We start from the raw sequence: 20,151 nt of genomic DNA on the forward strand, positions 1-20,151 counted from the left end.
CTTCATATCAACGCTCACTTAATTGGATTATTATGCACAGAAGAAAATAATGGACTAAGCCACTTAAAAAGGAGGAGGAGACTTCGTTCTAGAAAGTGGCTTTTTCTGGTTGAAGGTTTCCTAATTCTTTGTGGGGAATGTATTTGCACTTCAACTATTCAAGAACTTCCAGTGACTTCCAGCTGTTAGCTGCAAAAAGTGCTTAGATTTAAAACATTAGACAAGTTCCAATGTATATTTGTATAAGCTTAATGACTAAAGAACTGGAAATAAGGAACTAGTCTCCTGCATGTTGCATTCAGTCCTTTTTATGGTTACTGAGTCTTGCATTATTATTTGTTGTTCTGTGAGTGCGTAGCCAAAATAGCCAGAAAGAAGCAAAGAACTTCAAGTAAGTTCTCTTATAGAAAGCTCCCCTTAGACAAAAAGTTGTGCCAGTAATCTTACGCTTCTGATGAAAAACACTTTTAAAATGCTTGTGTAATGCTACGTAATTTTGTCTCACTTGTGCACCGTTGTGTCAGTTTTGTTTGAATTTGTGTTGGGCAGTTCCTCCATAGCAAAATTGTAAAGGCTCCTCCAATGTGAGAGAAAACGCACTGAACAAATGAGAAGGCAGAACCACAGGAATGGATGTTGACTCAGTTGCTTTTTAATGATCTAGTTTAGTTCATCTTCAGGGCAGTGCTATGGATGAGTAAAGGTATTTTCTTTCCTCCTTTTTCCGTGCTTAGATTTGCCTTACAGAATTGAAATCCAAAATAATAGGGTTGATGTAAGCACTTACTGGGGAACAAGTCTCTTTGCTGTTTAGAAGGGTTTCTCTTGCTTTGTGCCAGAATGCTGCTTACCTGCTGCACTATAAAACTCTGTTTAGATGTCAGTTTCATTTAGGCATAGGTAAAGACTTATTTGAGAAATATTTTTGGACTGTGCATCTACCTTCTGTTTTGAGATTGATGGTAAGTATAAGAGGCTGCTAATAGAGTTTAAGACTACTTAACTTATGACTCTTGAGTGTTGCAATCTTGCTTTAGACAGAGCTAGCTTTTGACATCCCTTGCCTTAGTGTTCCTGGAAAAAGTCCTGTAAGCGGAATGCTTTTGCTTTGAGCTTCTGTGTGCTGTCAGTCCACCCTTATAGTTTCCTTAGCTTCCTGGCATTATGTTGCTAACTTTTTTTCAGTTGAGGAAATGATTGCCTTATTTTATTGACCCTTGAATGAGAAATCTTCTATGAAATGGTAATGCAGCATGAATGCTGAAATGCCCCAACTAGTACTGGGAGGAGATAATACATATTTGAAAAGGGTTCTCTGCATATGGAGTCATCATCTTCCCTGCTCCCACCAGAACCTGATAGTTCATGCAAGCTGCCAAGTATACTTTGCCAGCATAGTGTCTCTGTTAAGGGAGAGCAGATCTGAGGAAGGTTGTGCGAAGGGAATCAGGCAGTGTTATTCCATTAGACAGGTCATAAACATCTGAGCCTGTTGTCAACAGGCAGTCTTTAAACCTTTTTAGTTTTATGCAGTCTTTTAAATTGACATAAAAAGCTCAGGATATGTTTATCTTGGCACTTTCAAAGGTAGTTAAGTACAGACACCTTTCAAAGATACTAGTTTCCTTGGAGCTGTGGAAAACCTAGGTCTCAATAATACCATATTAAAGCTCCTTAAAGAATAGAATTTCAACCTCGCCGGCTTTATATGTTTACCAAAACGAGTAAAACTAAATGAGCAGGAAATACTGAATGTGGCAGAAGGGTCTTGAATGCCTGGCTGCTGCCCTAGGCCAAGTGAAAACTATGCTGGACAGAAATGAAAGACTTGTCTTGGGAGAAAGCTTAGTTTTTTAGTGGGAAATAATCTTGGACGGTCAAAAAAGTTGTTGCATACTTGTTATAGAAGAAAAATATGTGGATTTGTTATGCAAGTTTCCTTATCTGTGGGAGGTAACGGAGCTGAAGTGAGGGTGGTGTGATAGTAAGGATGGGCAGCAAGGATCTTGCGATTGCAAAACTTGGTGAATGCTCCACCACAGTTTTTGGCAGAAAAGTCTGGAAATGCTCAGAAAGATACACTGAATTATAGGGATAAGGGAATAAAAAGAAATTAGAACAAAGGTATGTCTTAAAACTTTAACCTGATTTTTATCAGGTTAAAGCCTATCATCCCCACACGCCCCCACCCCAATAATAAAAATCAAAGGAAGAAAGTAGATTTCTTTCATTTGAAGTTCACTAAAGCACCTATCTGCATGATGTTGGAAACGTAGTCAGGCTGACAGCTGCAGAGATGTGATTGCTGTAAGAAGTGAAGAAAAGGAAAATGATAGGCTATGTGAAAATAGAAGAAGCAGTTGAGGGCTATGACTTCAGATGGTTCCTGAGGTCTGTTTTTGGACTGACTTGATTTTATGTAATCACTAACCACTGAGGATCAGGAGTAAGGAGTTTGATCAATCTGTTTGGAGAGATAACGTGAAACAGTAGGTTTAAAACTTTTTTTTTTTTTTTGTATTGACATAGAACTAAGGGACCTTACAAAATGTACCAAGTGATGACTGATGCAAGCTACTACGAAGTAGAGGTCGTGCTTTTGCAGTATAACCAGATTTTTGTATTTCAGAAAAAAAAAGACATGATATGAGAAGTAGCACAGAATAACATATTTAGTGTCTTAGTGGTTATCTGAACCAGCTACTGATATGATGGAGTGATGAAAGGTATATGCACAGGTGGGTATGTAGTTCCTAATGAAGGTTGATAAATACTAGTTCATCTATCTCGAGCAGTGTGTACCCTTTAGGGGTGTCTGGGGAAACGTTCACTTCTGACTTAGCTGTAGAGGGTTTTGAAAAACTTTTATTTTTATTCTAAGAGCAGATAGGAAGAAGTTGGCTCAGTCCAGCAAAATGAATGTGGGTAGGAGTATCATAACTCTCTAAAAAGGGAAGAAATGGACCCAACACAAAGCTGAAAGATTGTATTAGCAGAAAGAGGGGGAGATGTACATTAGGTGGTGGGTAATTGTTAGTGTGTCATTTTGAGTTTTTTAGCTGTTAGTGTGTCTCCCAATTAAGTTAGGTTTCTTGCTTTTTTTTTTTCTCCTCCTTTTCCCTGTGCTATCTTTAAGATAATTTTGGTGACTGCATATTCTTTAATACAGAATAGCTTCACTAACTGCATCTGTTTTCAAGGGACACCAGCTTCCTAGATTTTTATGAGGTTGTTGCATTTAAAGCGCTGTTTTGGTGATCTGCTTCTGCAGCCTCTAAGACGGAATAAAGAAAGTCCAGAGTACCAAAAGTCATCCCTTCAGTGTGTAATGACTTGTGAAGACATCTGATTGATTTTTGTGGATTATTCTGTAGGTGATTTCTTGTCTTAGACATGTTTTTTGCTCTTCCCTTAAGCAGTAATAGGAGTGCTCTCCCAGTACCAATAATGAAGCTCGGGAGAGAATCTATAATGGGTCAAGTTTCTAGGTGCTTTACTGCTGCTGACTTGGATGTGCTTCTCACCCACGTAGTCTTTCAACACAAGTTTGAAGCAGCCTTTTGGAAAAGCTATCTGAATATTGCTTTCACCATTGAATGTTTCTCTTGCATATAAACAACTGCTCATCTACCTTACCATGGTTTTTTGTTTCATGTTAGAAGAGGAAACTTGATAATTTGAAGGTTTTAATGATGGAATTTTCCCCTTTGTGGATTAATTGAGTTTTTTCATTTCATGGGTGTTTCTAATCCATGCGAAATGTCAGTCTTCTGTTTGCAAGTGTATCCTGTCATATTTGACATGTTCAAATATATTTTGTTTGTGGTAGATGCCTCAGTTTTCAAGGTATTCTGTGTGCCAATGGTGGGATTTTTGCCTCTTGGTGCTCTACATGTCATGGAAAATCGGCGTGTCACAAAATTTCGGCTGGAAAGCCACCCTGCTTTTTGGTCTTGACTGTCTCAGGATCTTGTTGACTCTATCTGAGGTCATCTTGTTAGGGCTTTTACCTACTGCTGGAAAGAGAAATCCTTGGGAAGGCCGTGCTGAAGAGGGTAACGAAGTGATGCTTTGTACTGTGTTGAAGGGCTATTTTCAACTCTTCCCTTGCCCCATCTCAAAATGATCCATGTTTTTAGTAATGAGTGCACCTCATGGTTCTGCTGAGTAAGGTGTTGGCATCTGCATGGGATACGGTTTAAACAACCCAACCTTGACATTGAGCTCTGTGACTCTGGAAACACACAAAAAAGTGTATTTATGTGCTTTGGGACGGTTGGTGACCAGTACTGCTTGATCAGCTGTAAATAGATAACAATGTGCTTTTGTGATATAAGAGTGGGAATTGTCTGATCAATTGTTCAAATGCTTACATTTCTGGGTGCCAGAATCTGTCTCGGATCAATTGTTAAAATGCTTGTGTTTCAGGGTGACATAATCTGAGCGATGCCAGTTCAAAATTCCTGGTGGCCTGTGAGGTACTGGAAGATGGAATGCGGAGTCTTCCTAAAAACTGTCCTCTAGCTCTTGTGCATTTATAGCTCTGCTATATACTTTATCCTGCATGAACAACTGTGTTCTTGCGGATGCTTTTATTCTCCCTTTGGTCAAATCATACGCTTTCCCCTTAGTTACCAGTGCTGTACGGGGAACATAGCATAGAATGAACCAACCCTGATTTGTACTCGTCCCCGGCTTTGGCTTTCACAAAATTGTAACTCAGGATTCCTTTTGGTCTAACACGCTTCAGTGTATCTTGAAATAGGACTTTTTTCCCCCGTTTTTAAAGCAGTGCTGTGCTAAGTTTGTCTCCTCGAGCTGCACTTCAAATGTTTACTCTGCCACCTTCTGTGTGGGGAACATAAGGGCTTTTCTGTGTTTCAGGCTTACAGAATGTAAGGGACCATGATAAGAAAACACGATAGATGTGCACGGCTTGGACAGCTGCATTGGTTTAAGGTACCACTTGTTCAGAAGGCTGCTTTTTAGTAGTGGATAGTAATAGGTGAGAGTACTGACTGGGTCATGCCCTTCAGAGTAAGGCAAAATACAGATAATGAGCTTTCAAATAGAAGCTGAGATGTTTCAGAGAACGTGGGGTTTTTTTTCTAAAACCTCTTAGTTCATAGTAATTCATAGAGTTGAATTTGAAAGCAGGGAAGAAGCGGATTTGTGTTCACCTTTGCAAAACTTGAAGCTCCATTTTCTGACCTGTGTTTAAAACCCCAAACTGCACAGTAGAAATAAGAAAGAAATTAATCATGGACATTAAATCGGGTTTTTTGTTTGTTTGGGTTTTTTGCCCCTAGATACCTCTTTTTCCTGCAGGAACAGAATGGAAGCCTTCATTAAAGCCTTTACATTTTACTGAACATCTCCCAGTAGTGACATAAAGCGTTGGGAACAGGCTTTTTGGAATTTGGTATTCCAGACTATACATTTTTTTTTTAAGTACTAAGTGGAGTAGTGGATATCATTTGGCAAACGAGTGCTTCTCTCAAAACCTGCGCCAGAGGGCTGCAGATGAATGTGGGCCCAGAGAGGGGAGAGGAGGTGAGGGAACACAGACATGAGGGGGATTGGAGTATTGAGAATTTGAGTGTGAAAGCAAACATATGTTGAGTGTGACTTGCTTTCGGTGGAGTATGTAGCTGGTTAGGTTGTCTGCTGCCCTCATTGCTCAACCATAGAACCTGGCTCCTTGTGGTGTTTCTGATAGTGTAACACAACATGAGAAGCTCCGAATTATTCTTTTGCTTACGGATTTGTTAATGAAGTTATGTTGTTGCAGACAGAACTCTCTGTTGTTTTCGAAGTGGGATGGGAAAGCTCTTGAGGTAAGCTTGTTTCTCTTCCTCCTGAAAATCTTGCACTTGTTTTGTAAAAATGGAGATGATGCTATTCAGTTAGCTTTGCATGGAACAGACAGCTTCTTTTGTTCCTGTGTTATGCTGTCTTTCCATTTGAAAACATTTTTGGTGTTGTCGTGGGTAAAGTATCTTAATTTCGGTGCTAAGTTTTGTGTTTCATGCCTTTTATTTTTTGTGATATAAGGTATCTGTTAATTCCTTCTGATGCTCAGAAGACTGAATAACTGGTCTTTTGAGACATGAGTGTTATGTGGGAGGTGGTAGCTGGGTTTTTTTTTGTTTTGAGTTTTTTTTAATATAAAGGAATCCTTCAAGTTGGCAAGGATAACTTTGTACTTGGGCTAACGTTTGTGTGTAATTGCTAGGTTGCATGTACACAGGATCAGTTGCAAAGGGCTGCTAAGGATATTAGAAATGCTGACCTAAAAGCACTACTCCAGTGGAACTGTGGAGTTTTGTCCTGTGATTGTTAGCATGGACGAAATCCTACGGGATTTCCTACATGGACTTTCCTACGGGAAGTAGGCTGTGATGGGTAGATGTCTGTATGATTCATTTCCCTCAAGACAGCTAAGACTTCTGTGAATCTTCTGAACTATCTAACTTTAGATTGCTGAGCTTTTGCTTCTGTAGGTACATGTACCCAATAAAGTTTGATAGGAAGTCAGGAAGGCATTACTAGATTTGATCCTGCAGAAAATACTGTTAAGACAAACCTCAGTGGGTTGAAGTCTGTGGTAAATGTTAGAAAATGTTGTCTTGTCCTTACAATTAACCTCCTATAAGGATAAGTTATTATTTATTTGGTTTTTTTTAAGTATTGTTTAGAACTAAAAAAAAAAACCCAAACTGGCTGAATAGCAGACAAAGTAGTAATGGCTGGATTTATCAGTTAACTCTTTTAGTATAGTACCTCTGAAAGGAAGCCTGACCAGCTGAATAGGCAAAGTTCAGAGCTCACTAAGGTATTTGATGACTAGCATAAAAATTCTTCTGTGACATGAATGATGTAGGACATACTAACTTCTGACAACAAGCTCAAGACAAGTTTTGCAGTGTCAAAAATGAACAGCCCATAGAGGAGTTGCTCCTTGAATGAATTCTGGTAGAACGGTCTAAAAACTGGGGTGTTCCCTGAAGTGGAAAAATAGTATGGACTGCTGGAGCAGGTGTAGAGTTTGTCTACAATGAGGGACTTTCTGATAGGTGAGTAGGAGGTATTTCCCATTTTTAGGGGTTAAAGAACAGAATTTTTGGCAGAAGAATATAGTTGTGCCTACAATTTAGACTGATCAACTAGAAATTCTCTTTGTGATGTTAGTAGTTGGTCTGGTCAGCTTTCTAAAACCAGGTAAGAATATTCTTGCTGTTAAGAGGAGAGTATTTGTTACAATTAGAGCGTATTTTGGAAAAATATGCTGTTGATTAGAAGAAGTGATTACTACTAGCATTTCTTCAAGTCAAAATGTGAACTTAATTTCTTTGGCCATTAGATGCTTTTGTGCTCCCCTAAAATGAGCTTGTGAGAGAGATTTTTGTGGGGTCGACAAGATTTATTACGGTGTGTTTTTTGAACTGGAAAGTGAAATATTTTGAGTGCTGCAGATGCGATTGCTCAACGATTTTGACCTGCTATGCGCAGAATGGGTATCACTGTCACCTAGTGTTTGAAGGAGCATGTAAAATTTCATTCTTTTGGTCCGAGTTATCACTTGGTATTTTGGGTGAAGCAGAGGAGAAGTGTGGAGATGATGATGGTGGTTCTCACAACTACCTTGTGGAGACCTTGCTTCACATGGTCAGTCCCTTCGTTACTGGTGTCGCAGGCTATTTCTGGCATTCTTGCTGCCCTGCATCATCCTCGAGCAGTGGAGAAGAAAAGGCTGGGGTGGTTGGAAACGCAGTAGTTGACAGTGAAGCACTTAAGATGGGCTAGTTGGTTTTAGGAGGTTTTGCTGGAATGGGAAGCCAGATGATAGCGCAGAAAAATGTGGGCCATGCCATAGCTCTGCCTAACCTAAGGGTTGGTGTTTCGGGTTTTTTTTTTTGGTTTTCCTTTTTGTGAGTAGCGCGCTTTGTTACCGAGAGCGGCCAGTTCAGGATGGCAATAAATAAGACTCAAGGAAAACCACCTGCAGCGGATTTGCCAGCTTCACTGGGACAGAAGGAGCAGGTCCCTTCGAGCGTCCCCCGCCTTGCTGGTGTGCCCCCGGGGGGTTTGTCAGACCCTCTCCAGTGGTTTTGTGTGCGAGTCGGGGGGGTTCGCAGGGTCCGGCGGTGGGTGAGGAGGAGCACCGGCCGCCGGACGAATGGCCGGGGAAGCGCGGTGAAATAAATGCGTGATGGAAACCAGAGGAAGGACCTGGTTTCGTTAGGATTTTTTTTCTTTTCTTTATTCTTTCTTCTTTTTTTTTTTTTTTTCCCCCGGAGTGCTCAGATGCTCTTTGAAGGGACCAGGGCAGGAGGAGCCGGGCGGAGGCGCTGGCCGGGGGCTGCCGGCGGCGCTGCCCCGCGTCCGCCGCCGCACCCCCCCGCGCTCGCGTGGTAGGTGCCCGCCCTGCACGGTGTGGAACAGTCCATTTCCTGTTCCCGTACTGACAGCGGGGGGGTGGGGGTGGTTGGAAGCGAGCGTGCTGCTGCTGGGCGACCGGCAGCCCGTCCGTCCGTCCGTCCGTCCCGGCGACGGCGGAGGGTCGGGAGGGAGAGGAGAGGAACATGGCCGGGCGGTGAGGCGAGGGCGGAGGCGGCGTCCGCCGCGATGGAGGCGTACGTGTTGGAGGACATCCTGGAGGTAGGGGCGGGAGAGGGCCGCAGAACAAAGGGGTGCGCGGGGTCGGCGGCGGGGCGGGGGGCGGCGGCCGAGCCCCGGAGAAGGCGCCTCGGCGGCCGGGGCCGGGGCCTGCCGGGGGGAGACCGGCCTCCCGCCGCAGGGCAGGCGGGTCCCGGCGGCCCCGGGGCCGTCCGGGAGTTGGTTTGGAGGCGGGCGGGCACTCGGGGCCTAGGGTGGGGAGCGCGGTGTGCCCGCCGGGGCAGCGGCCGCCCTCCTCCCTCAGGGCCTTCTGCCGGCCGGGGTTCCGCCGGCTGCCTTCGGTCGGGTGGCCCGAGGGGCCGGACGGCGGCCCCTCCGCCTGGTTCGGTGCTCGGGGAAGGGGACGCAGAGACAGACAAATGAGTGGAGGGGTGCTGGGGGAGGAGGGAGGCCGCCTGCGCGCCCGTGGAGTGTGCTGCAGCGTGATCCGGGAGGGCTTTCTGGAGTCCCTGCGGGTGCTTGGAGCTGACATTGCGGGAAGGCTGCTACGGCTTTCAGCCCTTCTGCAGAACGGACGGTTGTCATAACTCTCTTTTTGTGTTTTGGTTTGTGGTTTGGTTTTTTTTTTCCCTTTTTTTTGTCAGCATTCCCGTTCCTTGCACAGAATTGGTGTTAAGCCTGTATAATTTCTCTTACCGTCTTTCTAGTCGTCTTAAGAGTGGTCTGCTTTTACTTCCTCTGCAGAAGTAGATCCTGCGTTATGAAATAAATTACATACTCCCTTCTGGCAAGTGAAACCTGAAAATGCTATTTCAGCCAAATGGGGAGAGAGGCCTGCCTTGGAATCGTAAAGTGAAACTTCTGTTCCAAGTGACACAGGTCTCTGCTCCAGATTATATTAGCTGTAGTACTTCAAGGAAGTATCTTCTTTTGTTGTTGTTATTCCTGTGGTTTTTCTGGTTTTGCAAGCAAAATATATGATTTCGTTGCCAGTTGACTTTTCAGTATATCTGCATGTACTCTTTATTGTAAATGGAAGCTGCTACCTTATTAGCTGCTGTCAAACTTTAAACAAACTAGTGCTTTCGGTGATGCTTGTCCAGTAGGTTTTTTCCTTAATGGCCATACTTAGGTTACGCTTTACATTGCTCTGAAATTTTAAATCAATAGGAATACTTAGTGTTGCTGTTAACTTCGTTGTGAACCTTGGAACTGTTTAACATGATGACATCCAGAATGTTAACGCAACTGCTCAGTTTGTGCTTAAGAAACTGGTACAGATGTACAGACAAGATGTCTTTACCAGTATCTGTCTGAGCGGCTGGGTTTCTGTGGCGAGGTAGGAAGACTAAAAGTGAACTGGGCTGTCCTGCCATCAGACAAATATTTCAGTACTTCACTAGTCTTACTGAATACCAAAAGCTTTTTCTTTTTTTTCCTTTATTTTAAAGACAGTTGTCATATGCAACTCCATAGTATGTCAAATTGATAAAATACTAGGTATTTATTAATAGTCTAGTTTGGAAAGGCAGTTAGCAAATTAATTTTGTCAGTATAGCAGTATTTTGTGTTTGTACGTGTGAGCTAACCAACTACATCTTCTCGGAGTAGAATGCCGTGACTTTTCTTTTGATAATTTCATCACACGTTTTCTTCTGGTGACGACACCAACTGTATCCAGGTAAAACTTCTTCAAAATTAAGTACGGCTTGTCTGACTTAGGTGTGTGTAAACTATGACTGAATCAGTTGTTCATGAATCTCTGAAATACTCTGGTAGTGGTGGACTCTGTTGGTAATTTCTTAGTGCATCAGTAGAAGCAATGCAATTGTCTTGCATTCCCAGTACGGGTCCAGAGGTAAAACTTGGTTCCCTCAGAACTTGTTTCTGTTGTAGCTTTGAACAGTGTGTTTACGGTGTGTGTCTTATTTTTCCATTTTAGGGCTTTTATTCTCCTGTGGAGCAGTTTCTGATGTTCATTCAAAGACAGCAGTGTGAAGATCGGGAGAACTGCTCTGGCTTAGGCAGCAGAATATATGTCTGGTCTCTGTTTTATTGGACAGACTTTGTACTGCTTAGTATTTAGTTAAATTTGGAGGCATCAGTCCTTGCCTCTTCATAAAATCTTCAAGAATGTTTTTACCTCTAAGTTGGTTATAATTTAAAACAGGGAAAAAAGGCTTTTTCTGTAGCATGCTAGTTTATGTTGAGTTAGCGTAGAGACTGAGGTTCAAACTGTGTTAGAGGTCCTTACCGCAAGAAGCGAGTGGGTCTTTCTGGGGCAAAAATCCCTTCTGAGTTAAAAAGGTAGATAGTCATCAAGTAATGCATAGTTCACATGTTCTAGCTTGCCCTAGTGTGAAGGCTACTTCCTTGGGTAGAGGAAGAAACAAGATGAGGTGAAAGCATAGTCTCGGGTTGTTTCATTGCTGAAGTTGCAGGACTCTGTTAGAAATAATTTTTCCCCATGCTTCTTTCCTATCCGAGGATAAAACTAAAATAATTCTTCAGCAAGTTTAACAGAACTGCAGGTGGAAATGGTTGTTAGCCTGGAAGATACCATGCGGCGTCCTGGCTGCTGTGTGCTTATGCCACCTTCAAAGAAGGTGTACTTAATGCAGAACTTGAGCTGGCTTTGCTACTATCAGCTGAAGATGAACTTCGTTTTGGCTTTTTTAATTGAATCTGGTGTTTAAAGTGCTGTGTGGGAATACAGTTGAATAAAATTTAAGTACCGTGGGGTTAATCTGCAGGTAGCTTCTCTCTCATTTGGTTCTTCTGATAACGTGTATCTTGGCCATGCTTCTGTGTTGATGTGTGACTGAACTGACAACAAGGCTTTTTTTGTTGGTATAACCTTTCAGGTTTTGGCTCATCCATGCTACTGAAGGAATAATTATGCTACAGGAGACCTTAGTATGGTATTCAAAGAGAGACATAAACCCGTAGTTGTGTTTTTGACACTTGAGTGAGTCAACAGCAACGTTTTCTCGGTTGGGAGAAAAGGAGGTATGTTTTGTCCTGACAGGTGAGGATGAGGTCTGTGTTGTGGTGTGCTGAACTCGGACTGACAGCACAGAAATGCACTTAGGAAGCTTACAACAGTAGAGGGGTAAATTTATATTCCCTATGTTGATTTCTGACTTTTCAAGAGGAGCAACCATGTGTTCTGACCTTCAGGTTCTTAGAAATCTTGTTTGTGCTTGACTTAAGAGAAGCAGACTGGAGTATAATGCAAGCCTACATGTGGCAGCTTCTTTATGTCCTTGGTAAGTGCCTTAAAAGAAAAAAAAATCCTTTGACTTTCTAGCTTAAATATCTTTCACCTACCTTGAACTGAAACTCAAAATCATTGCTATCAAAACTTCATTTCTTATTGTGATATTGGGAGTATTTCCCAACTGCAGAAGACTTGTTTTAATTTTGTGCTAGAATCATGGGGATATTTTAATAACCTCTAAGATCATACTTTGGTTTGTATGTAGCTGCCATTGGTGTAGGTCAGAGGTGAGGTAATATGGAAGGATCATGTAGTATATGTTCAGTTGTCTAGTCGAGCCACAGTGAGGACAGTGGAGCATAGCTCACGTAGCGACCAAAAGCTTTATATAGAGTGGAGACTACCCTGCTTGAGTACATGGTTGCTTTGTGAAACAGTAATGGAAGGAAGAGCAAACACTAGATAGAGTAATGTCTGTAATGCAAGTTTGGAGATCAGAGAGGCCTCTGCAATGCAATTTTTTATTTATTTATTTTAACAGGCCAAGGTTTTAATATTTATAAACACTGTAGTCTCTTGGTCTGAAGATTTAAGTCAGGGTTATATTACAGTATTTCTGGTTTGGGCATTAGTAGCTTCGCCATGTTCCAGCTCTTAAAGAAACGATTCTTTTCGCTATATTCTTCCTCACAGTTTCTCTTGGTAATCTTGTCTGGTTTACTTTTTGCCTCTTTTCCTGTTTTTTTAAAGAGTTTGCCTATATGAAGTCAGCATTGGCTACTAATGTGCTCCAGCATTTCCTAGTGATTCGTTTGCAGTTGTTCATACGTTGTTTCTCAGAACAATGTTGTCTTGATGTGTTATTTTCAAGTAAGTTGAAGTACTGCTGTGCTATTCATTTTATTAAGACATCATTACTAAGTCTGGGCTGCATTTGGTCCCAACACCAGCTGATGATACTGGAAGCTTGTGTCCCTGACTGTGTCCAAGGTAGTAGGATTTCTAAGGTTTACTCTCAAGAAATACTGACCTAATGTTAACAAGAGGACCCCTACTTAAATGCTGTGAGGTCGTCCCCCGCAACGATGTTTAAAAGGTTTAGCTGAAGCTAGTGGCGAGGCAGCAAGAATGCAGTATGGAGCGCTGTATGTACATCAAGAGCCGGACTCTGACTTTTTGCGGTGCTGTGAAGTTATTCTGTTGACTGATAGTTTGAAGTAGAAACGGCCTTTTTGTCAAGAACGTGTGTTCTGCCGAGGAGTAGCTACGACCTTCTGTTTTGTTAGTCGTTTACACCTGGTTAGTGCACTTGTGCCAGTCAATAGCTTGCTGATCGTGCCATAGTTTGCCTAAACTTTAAGAAAAGCAGATGGTTTTGGTTGCGTTTTCAGGTGTGGGACTAAATTGTTCTGAGGTGAACTCATGTTCAGGAGCTCTCTGGGTGAGTGAGAACTGAACGTAGTTGAATAGGCCTTGTCTGAAGTATTGTTCAGAGGGGAAAATTGGCCTGAAGGAAAGCAAGCTGAACACTCTTAACGGAAGAGGTTAATATTCATCAGCCATTTTATATTCAGGAGGTGGCACTAATATCCCTAGCGATGTGCAGTGAAGACGAGTAGGAAGACCAGGATGCCTGAACTTGTACCATATCCTTGCTTGACTGGTAGTGTCACACAAGTATTTTAGGAAATTTTAGAGCAAAAAAAAATTTATTTTTTTTTGTGCCTATCTTGAATCAGCTGGAGAGAAGAGGGGCTTTCTAAGCTTACTGGCTGAGATACTTAAGCAGCTTTCTGATCTACTATGCAGCTATTGATGTAGTGAAAAACTCCGTGCTGCCGCCTTCTTCCCCTGGCTTGGTGGGTTTGACAGAATGGTGTCAGTCTGAGCAGCAGTGATGGCAGTCACCTAGGCCCTGCTAGCTTGTGTGTTTGCAGCTTCTTGAAGGTGAGTGGAAACCAGAGTGAAACTGCCTGGCTGGTTCCCAAGGGCTCTTTCTGTATCGTCTAGTGCTTTCAAATAAAACATAGGAAGGTGATTTCCCTTCCCTTGAAAATACTCTCCCCCTAATACTGCTGCCTCTGCCCATTTTTTTCTGTGGTGTGAGGCAAAGACCTTACAGCAAGGGTGTAGGTGTAGTCTTCTAGAAAAGCAAGTCCTGTCTTTGATTGCTGTTACTTTCCCCCTTCCAGTTAATTTGGTAAGACTGTTTAGCAGGGCAAGGAGCTACTTTTCAGCTGCTGGATCCTCGTTCCCCTGTGCGACAATCAAGAAGTAGAAGCTGGTAGATGTGATTTCTTTGGGTCCTAAGCTGTCTGTCCTTGACTTGCAGGAAGAGATTACAAACTTGATAGTATAATTGGAAACCGTTCTTGTTATTTATGCGTTATTGCTTTATCTTTTTCAGTAACAGTTGGTTCTTGGTACAATAATATGAAAATTCAATTATCGTGTGAGAAACCTTTAAGGCGATAAGTAACAACTTACTTGTGTAACTGCAGTTTGAAAGGTCAACATTATTCACTGGCTGTGTCTGCCAGTGAGCATCTTGCTTATTGGGACAACTTAACCAAGGCCTTGACAAGCAGGTGGGATCGGATCATCTGCAAAGACCTCTTCCCACCCTTCTGTCTTTTAAGCTGTTGGCTCGAATGAGGTACTTCATCAAAAACAGTAAGAGAATTGAGAGACATGTTTTATGTGAATTTATTTAGATTTTTCCCCCCATATGTCCTGTCTTTAAACTTCTATAGAAGTTTGTAAAAAGGTTCTTTTTATGCCTAAGGTACTTGTCCCTTTTTTCCTGCATGTGCATAAAATCTGTTCAGATCTTTGCTTTGCTGGAATTTGCTGGCTGTGTTGACTGACAGGAAGTCACATGCTCTAAAGCTGTAACCCACACTCAAAACAACCTGTTACACTACCTCAGCATCAAAATCACATGAGAAGGAAATTTGGATAACTGGCTAGTATAAATGTGGTTTTCTGTCGCCTTATGGCCACCATCTCCCATGCTGCACAATTCTTGCACAGTTTCTTCAATTTCGTTGCGCAGTTTCTTCAATTTCATTGCACTTAAATCAGCAACATTCTGCTAGTAGGCGTCGGATGAACATCTTTGATGTTTTAGGAAGAGATGTGGTGTTCCTGTCTCTCACTGTGGACAAGCATGTTGTAATAGGAAAAGGAACTTTGTACTAGCAGTTTTATCTGTTATCTGAATATAGCTGAACATAGTTTGTGCTCGGGGAGGGAAGGAGAAGAAACGAGTTGTGATGCAGCTTGTTCTACTGAGAAGCTGATACTGGAGCTATAGTTGTGTAAACATTGAATAAATATGCTAAAGTACCTTTGTGGAACAGATGTGATGAGAAGCATTAAGGGGAGAGTAGAAATCAAAGTTGTGATAGTGATTTGAAGGAACTTGGCACACAATTTTAATATCTAGCATGCAAAGAAAGACTCCACTTAAAATTGCTGTCTTTGCCCTTAAACCTTGATTTATTTTTTTTTAATAGGACCTCTTTTTGATAAGGGAGGGGGAGGAAGATGTATTTGGATTTAGTCAAATACTTGTGCATTGCTTTAGCTACCTTCACAAGTCTGTTAATTTACCATATGTAAAAACCTTTTCAAATCTGTTCAATATGCAGCAGCTTTCAGTTGGGTGTACCAAATAGAACAAAATAAAAATTGTAATTCATTTATTAGGTATGCCTAACAGTAGTTTGTATTGAAGGAAGAATTCCGTGACTATCAAGCCTGTCAAGAGTTTTAACCAAATGAGTCGAAATTATTAGAAATAATTCCTTCTGTGCTCAGTTCCCCAGGCAGTAACAATAGGAATTCTAATCAGATACTGTCTCCTCCTGTAACTTTATCCTCTAGCTTCTCATCCGAAGAGAAGATTGGTAAACTAGGCCATATCAGTTCCTGTACTGAAATGAAAAAAAGACTTCAACTGTAAATGCCAAAAAAGGAAAGGAGATCTGCATAATGTTTCAGTTTGTTCTGTTTCACTTTTTTGTTGGGCTCAGTTTTTGTTTGTAGTCGTGGTTAGTTGTTTTGGGACAGTTGCATAGCTATTTCTCCATTTAATTTTACACGACAAGAATAAATACCAATAAACAAAGCTGGAATGACTCAAAGTAATTTCAAAGTTCTTGACCTAAGTAGTCATATCCTCCCAAACTATTTTTGACTAACTTCATATATGTCTCTATGTAATACTTTGAATTGGTTACGCTGCATGATGAGAGATACTGAAGGGATATTTCAGCAGGATAATTACACGGAGGAAAGCAGATGTTCTCTAAGGACTTCTAGTTTCTACTTTACCCTCCCTGATACCGATGGGTTAAATTGGATGCAGGCCACAGAACTTCTGGAGGCAGTATACTAGCAAGGTCTTAATTGTCATCTGCGCAGGACAAAAAAAAAAGGGGGCTTCTATAGTTTGCTATGCAGTTGAATGGCATGTAGCATTTGATTTGCTTGGGATGAACCCTTTTTGCTGATCTTGACGTAAAGCACTTCCCTTAAGGAGCTATTCTTCAGTCTCCTGGTTCTGCTGTGATGGTGAATTTTAAGCAGTAGCAGCGTGGCTGGTCTCTTTGTTTCCTCCATTTGGAAGTTAAGGTAGAAGGGAATGGTAGCTAAACCTGCATATGCTAACCAGAATAGCAATTTTACTTAAACATTGGGGAGGCTGGAAACAAAATGTAGATGTTTGTTATGTCTCAATCTTTTTTTCCTTAGTAGAAAAATGTTTGAAAACTCTGTCCTTCTAGTAAGTATTTTTTCCCCTGTATTGTATAGCTTTTCTTGTTTGTAATGTGCTCTGGTGTCCACGTCTCTTGTCTGTTGGTCACTTAGTGTGGCATGCCTTGACTAAAGGAGCTACCACCTAGTGTCAAGAAGGATGAATAGTTGGGACATGTATAATGTTTCTTTGGGTTTTTTTTAAGTCCCTGGAATAGCATATGGCGTTCTGACCACAAAAAGAGGGGCAGACTTGTCTTATATTTGCACTGTGTCCTATACAGGGGACTGATGCTCTAATTGCTTTGATGATGGGAAGGGAAAGCTGTGATGAAGCTAAGCTATGCATTGTGTTGCTTGAAGAAAAAAAATATTGTTCTAGTGTTCCTGCATTTTGGTTTATATCTCTGCATACAAGTTGATCCTGTATTGCTGTGAACAAGCCTGTGCACACATCACTGTTTCATTCATGCCAAAGGGAATTCTGAGTTGGACTCAAAACAGAATAGCTGTTTGTGTGTTCATCCTGTCCCTCCTCCACATGTCCTTGTTCCCTTCTGCCACTTCATCCTTCATTGCAGAGCACTTGCTTGCTATGGTGAAGAACAGCTGACCAAAACTACTTACAGAAGGGAATGATTTCCTGCCAAATTTGTGTAAGAAAACATGTGGGCAGCTTAGAACTATTTCTGTTTTAAAACCAACTGGTGTTATGCAGTTCAGGCCACTTGCTTACTGTGTTTTATGCTCAGTAGTCACAGTGAATGATAGAATAAATTTGTGTGTCCTTCTGGTGACTGTGGACCTGATGCCTGGAATGGACACGTCAGAGTATGTGCAAGAACGATTAGAATTGAGAATCTGAGAGGATTTTTTTTAACAGGAGCAATGAGGGAAAAATATGGAGCTTAGGTCAAAACAAGTGGTAGCACTGCTGAGTATCGTTTGTTCATTGAGAGCAGTGAAAATACTGTTTATCTAAAAATGTAATCTTTGTTTTTCCAATATTTTTTTTTCCAAGCTTTCTATTCCCTGGTGTTTTCTTACAGGAGAAAAAAAAGCTTCTGGAGGGAGTATAGGTTATACATAGTGGGCAAAACAGGCAGACAGGAGTGGGAGGCAAACAGCTTTTCTTTTTCTTGCTGTGCTGGGAAAGATGGATGTCTGCCATTGACATGTCTTTTCCTCTACAGTAGATCCTCATTTTTCTGAGTGCAAGCAAAGAGATAGTCTGCTGCCATGGAGGGGACAGACGGGGAGGGGTTGGGAGTGTGTTGTGCGACAGTATTTTTTGTAGTGCCCGAAAACATTTCTTCAATCCCTGATGGTATTTTGGACTCTTTGTTTTGATTTGTACCCTTTCCAATGTTGTGGCAGAGAAGGCAGGGAGAGAGCTGGTGGGTGCAGCGGGGTGCACACCTCTCCTGAGGCTGAGGCGGCCTCTGCAACGCTTTTTTTCCTACACTTCATTAGCCCCCCACGCTACTACCACAAAATGCAGTTGTGCTGCCCCAGGGTTGGTATATCATCCTTTAAACGGCTAATTTCAAGTTGGCTGTTGTTACTGAAGCTTTATGCTAACTTCCACTTTGGCTTGTACTAAAAAGAGAAAATGGGATGCTTTGGGGGGAAACCCAAGTCTTTTACTGTTCAATATGTTCCACTCAAAAGTGTAGTTTCTGGTATGCACCTTCATTAATGTGCAAGTGGTTTGGTAAAAAGTCTCCGACGGTTATATGCTATGATATTGGTATAACTGCCACGCTCTTCTCTTACGACTTTTAACAGCTGATGTAATGGAAGCCTGCAGTTTGTGATAGGTGTTCAGATAAGCCCTGAGCACTTTAAACAACACATTAGAGTAAATAACTGGAGTTCTTGCAACACAGTGCCACTAGGTGCGGGTTTGTGTAAAGCATACCTGAAAAAAGCCAACTGCTCCTGTAAAGCCCCAGTGCACAGAGCCATTTTGTGCCTCTTCTGGAAAGGTAGTCTTGTTGTACTGCTTCTGGATCTCCTTCTTGAAGTGGAGTTGGTTTCAGGCAGGACACTATCCAAATATTGCCCCTTAGCTATGAGTTGTCCAGGAAACAGTTAATGTAGAGGCCTGGCTTATAGTCTTGATCCTGAAAAAAAAAGGCGGGGGGGGGGGGGGGAGAAGAGGTGCTGTGAGTGTCTTTGCTTATTCCTTGATGCTAGTCTGATGTTGTACGAGGGTTTTTAAAGCTCTGAGACACAGCAGTTGGGTGACCACCTCCCAGCTGTTCTGCCTGAGGAAGGTTCTCCTGGTAGTTCTTAGACATAAGAGGCAGTTCAAGGTGCCACTACAGAAGTAAAATTAGAGTTGTTGGTGCAGCAGGGAAATTGATTTTTTTCCTTAGTTTTCCTTGTAGCTGAACAGCTTTGTGGTTGGGAAGGGGAAGTCTCTGAAGCATGAGGTTTGTGTGCACCCCGGATCCAAACTGAGTAGTAGAGTTTTGAAGTAGACTGCTGTGATGCACAGAGCCTTTTAAGTGTCTGTTGGATTCACAAAGGTTGATCATGCTTTCGTGGAACTCTAGCATTGTGGGTTCCTTTTCCCACGACAAGAATGTTTGGTATTCATCAATGCTGTGGAGCCGAAGACAACTGGTTCCGCCGGATGGGTGGCGGTGGGTGCTGGTGGTGGGTTTCCACAAAAGTTGTCAGGAGGGCCTCCTTCCGTCAGAACACAGAGCTTTTACCTTTGAAGTTTTGGGGAAGGGGAGGAGTTTTCTAGAGATGAGGGACATGGTGTTTGAGTTAACAAAGGAGTGCATTAGGCATCAGGAGGTCTGAGGTTTAGTCCCAAAGGGAACAGTAACTTGTGATTATTTCTGTTCTCATTATTTCTCTTGTCCTGTGATCCAGTGAATCTGTATAGCTCAGTATCTGTGTTTGGGGATGAAAATATGTGGGCAAACATGAATCACTTGCCTTCTGATATTGTTGAAACAAAATACTGTTGGCTTAATAGCTTGTCTGCATGTTAGAAGTTTCAGGGAATTGAGGTCTTCCTACATGTGTATTTTGTGGCCAGCACAACAGAGTGGTCTGCTGTTTGGAGGTTTTGTGGTATAATTGAGCATGTGAGCTGCCCTCTGTTTTGGGGTTGCGTTTGGCTTTAATATCAGAGTTGGGAAACACACAGAAATAAGTCATTTGACAACAGTTAGGGAACAGGAATAAACTCCTAGTGGGAGTTGTAGCTGATTTACCGCTGCTGTAGTCACTTGCAGATGCAGGGAGGAATGAAGCCAAGCTGACTAGGCTAATTGTTGGAAGTTGTGCTGACTGAGAAATGTTTTCTGGCAGATTTAGCGTAGCAAATCTGAAGCATCTCTTTGCGAAGACTGAGAAAGTTGGTGGTTTCCCTCTTCCTAACCTTGCAAATGGAGCATGCTCTGTCAGTGAAAACTCACCATGTAGCAGTGGTAGTGGAGGCTTTCTTTTTGCAAATTTATTTTGAATGGACATACAATTCCAGTGTTTTATATTGTATGTAATGAGGGATAGGAGGGTGGTCTTGCCTG

General features: G+C 42.1%; 1 protein-coding gene across 5 annotated transcripts in view; it reads left to right on the forward strand.

Annotated features, from left to right (window-relative positions):
• ANKRD17 (ankyrin repeat domain 17) overlaps nt 1-20,151 on the forward strand; it is a 96,109-nt gene that overhangs the window by 12,168 nt on the left and 63,790 nt on the right. The window contains exon 1 of one of the 5 annotated variants that reach the window (XM_049815332.1): nt 8,571-8,661. The exons of the other annotated variants lie outside the window; for them this stretch is intronic. Within the exon in view, the coding sequence (XP_049671289.1) occupies nt 8,629-8,661 (33 nt within the window). The 5' untranslated portion in view covers nt 8,571-8,628. Of the gene's footprint in view, nt 1-8,570; nt 8,662-20,151 lie in introns of those variants that run through there. 5 annotated transcript variants of the gene reach the window in all.

This window comes from Accipiter gentilis, chromosome 12, assembly GCF_929443795.1.
Source record: "Accipiter gentilis chromosome 12, bAccGen1.1, whole genome shotgun sequence".
NCBI classification, from domain to species: Eukaryota; Metazoa; Chordata; class Aves; order Accipitriformes; family Accipitridae; genus Astur; species Astur gentilis.